Raw genomic sequence first — 2,743 nt, forward strand, 5'->3', positions numbered from 1 at the left:
CCCCTCCATCTCCTCTCCCCTTGGGCGTGGCCCGTCCCACACCTCGCCCCCCGCGGTGGCTGGTGATATCTCACCTTTCCCTGCTGGCTGACGCCCCCGGCTTTGGATATAAGTGGCGCCCGGCCGCCAGCCGCTCCCTCCCGCAGCACGGCCACAACATACGCACACACACACACACACACACGTCCGCGCACACGCCTCCCCCTCCTCCCTGCCTCCCCCCCCCCCTTCCCCGGTCCCGGCCGCCCTCTTTCCCACCGACACCCCGGCCATGTCGCATCCACGATCGCAACTCCCCGACAGCACCCTCCTTGCCAGCCAGTACAGCGTGATCAAGCAGATCGGGCGAGGGGGCTACGGCATTGTCTAGTGCGTTTCACCCGGTGTCGGATCCCTGCGCGCATTCCCTGCGCCCCTGTCTCCGCCGCTAACCCCCGGCCCTTTTATGAACCCCCCCCCCCCCTCTCCCATCCCCCCGGCCCAATCGCCATAGCGCCGCCCATGACAACAGCACCTCGGAGTTTGTGGCCATCAAAAAGCTCTCGCATGCGCTGATTGCCCCGCCCTTCGGCCGCCGGGCCCTGCGCGAGATCAAGCTGCTCAAGCACCTGAGTGGCCATCCGAATGTGCGCACCGGCTCCCCTTCCCCCTCGCCCCGCTCCTGCTGCCGGCGCATCGGCCCCCTCCATCGCCCTCTCTCTCTCACACACACACACACACACACACACGCACACCTGCACGCACACCTGCACGCGGCCCCGCAGATCATCAAGCTCCACAAGGTCCTCCTGTCCGCCTCGCCCGGCGTCGGGCCCTCAATCGACAGTGAGATTTTCCTCGTGCAGAACTACATGCCCAGCGACCTGGCCCGGGTGATCGCCTCGCCGCAGGATCTGTCCGACGAGCATATCCAGTACTTCATGATTCAGCTCCTGCGCGGGGTGGCCTACATGCACCGCATGGGCATCATCCATCGCGACCTGAAGCCCGGCAACATCCTGGTCAACTCGCAGTGTGACCTGATGGTATGTGCACGGCCGGCGACCTAGCCATTCACACAAACGCACACATGCAGACACACCCACACACCCACCCACACACACACACACACACACACACACACACACACATGTCCATTTCGCCCCTGACGCCACCGGGCTGACACCCCCGCACCAGATCTGTGACTTTGGCCTCTCGCGCGGTCTGTCGCTGGCCAGTGACCCGGACTATCTGACCGAGTATGTGGCCACCCGGTGGTATCGGGCGCCGGAAATCATGCTCGGCAGCTCCGGCTACACGGAGGCCAGTGCGTCGACGCTCCTTGCGAGCTGGCTCTCCCTCTTTTGCTCCGTGGCCCTCCCCCCGACTCGTCGCCCGCCCTGACGCCCTCCTCTCTTCCGGCCACCCGCCCGCCCGCCCCTTCGCCTCGCCAGTCGACATGTGGTCCGTCGGCTGTATCCTCGGCGAGCTTCTCCTGCGCAAGCCCCTCTTCCCTGGGGAAAATTGTGCGCGCCTGGCTTCGCCCTCCCCCTTCGAACAATCTGCCCCTCCTCTCTGCGGCCCCTTGGCCCCCACGCATTTGCACGCACACTCACCCACACACCCACCCGTCTCCCGGCTGTGCACTCGGCTCAGACCTCCACCAGGTGAAGCTCATCCTGGCCACCCTCGGCACGCCATCGAGCGAATATCTCCAGGCCACTGCCACCACCATTGTATGTGCTCCTTCTCTCCCAGCTGTCCTGGCTGCCTCTGCCCCCCTCGCCCTGATCGCGTCTGACGCTCTCTCGCCCCATCTGTCTCCCCCCGCCCCGACACACCGCACAGTCTAAGGACATCATCGAGAAGCTGCCCACCGTCAACCCCGTGTCCTTTCATGCCCTCTTCCCCATGGCAACGCCCGATGGTGCGCATCTGTTGCCCCTCTTCGGCTCTTTGTCCGGCCTCCCGATGCACCTTGGCCTTGCGCCGGTCCCGGCGGCCCCGCTGCCCGTCCTAACGCATGTCCTCACGCGATCACGGTCATTTGGCGGGTGGGCGGGGAAAAAAAAAACACCCCCCGACAATCCAGCTCTTCACCTGCTGGAGAATCTGCTCTGCTGGTCGGCCAGCGCACGCCTGACCGCCCAGCAGGCCCTCTATTCGGGCTACATGTCGCGCTTTTTCTACCCCGTCACCGACACCGCGGAGGCCATCCAAAAGGCCGTCGACGAGTCCGGGTCGCGCATCGATTACAGCTTCGAGCAGCAGGCCGAGGACGACAAGCGCCTCCCGTCCATGATCATCGCCGAGTGTGCGCTGGTTTACCCGAGCGCGCCGGCCCCCGGTGCCGGTGCCCCGGCGGGCTACCACCCCCCCGGGCCGATGCAGCAGCGTGCCCCCCACCAGCCGGCGCCCCAGTACCAGCAGGCCGCCTCGCAGCAGCAACAGCAGCAGCAGCAGCAGCAGCAGCAGCCCCACCACCACCAGCAGTCCTACTCGGCTCCCCAGCAGCAGGCGTACCCGGTGCAGCACGCCCAACGGCAGCCCACGCAGCAACAGCAGCAGCAGCAGCAGCCCCACCATTACCAACCGCACCATGCCCAGGGGCCACCCCTGCAGTAGGGGCTGATGGCGCGCGCGCCGCGACTCCGAGGGACAATACACACACACACACCCCCGACGGTGAAGGTCTTGCCAAAGAAAAACACCCAATAGCGTGTGATGAGTCTATGGTGTAGGAGGGCGAGGAGAGAGGGGGGGG

The 2,743-nt window shown here is 65.9% G+C and overlaps 1 protein-coding gene across 1 annotated transcript; it reads left to right on the plus strand.

The window, feature by feature from the left end:
* Positions 1–187: 187 nt before the first annotated feature.
* On the plus strand, positions 188–2,604 carry H696_01399 (CMGC/MAPK protein kinase; the record flags this gene model as incomplete). The annotated part of the gene is made up of 8 exons (XM_009495295.1): positions 188–369; positions 494–626; positions 765–1,025; positions 1,177–1,306; positions 1,434–1,505; positions 1,636–1,715; positions 1,828–1,906; positions 2,072–2,604. The coding sequence occupies exons 1-8, from the start codon at positions 272–274 to the stop codon at positions 2,602–2,604; spliced, it is 1,386 nt and encodes a 461-aa protein (XP_009493570.1). The 5' UTR covers positions 188–271.
* Positions 2,605–2,743: the final 139 nt, after the last annotated feature.

This window comes from Fonticula alba (assembly GCF_000388065.1).
Source record: "Fonticula alba strain ATCC 38817 unplaced genomic scaffold supercont2.2, whole genome shotgun sequence".
In the NCBI taxonomy this organism is placed as follows: domain Eukaryota; order Rotosphaerida; family Fonticulaceae; genus Fonticula; species Fonticula alba.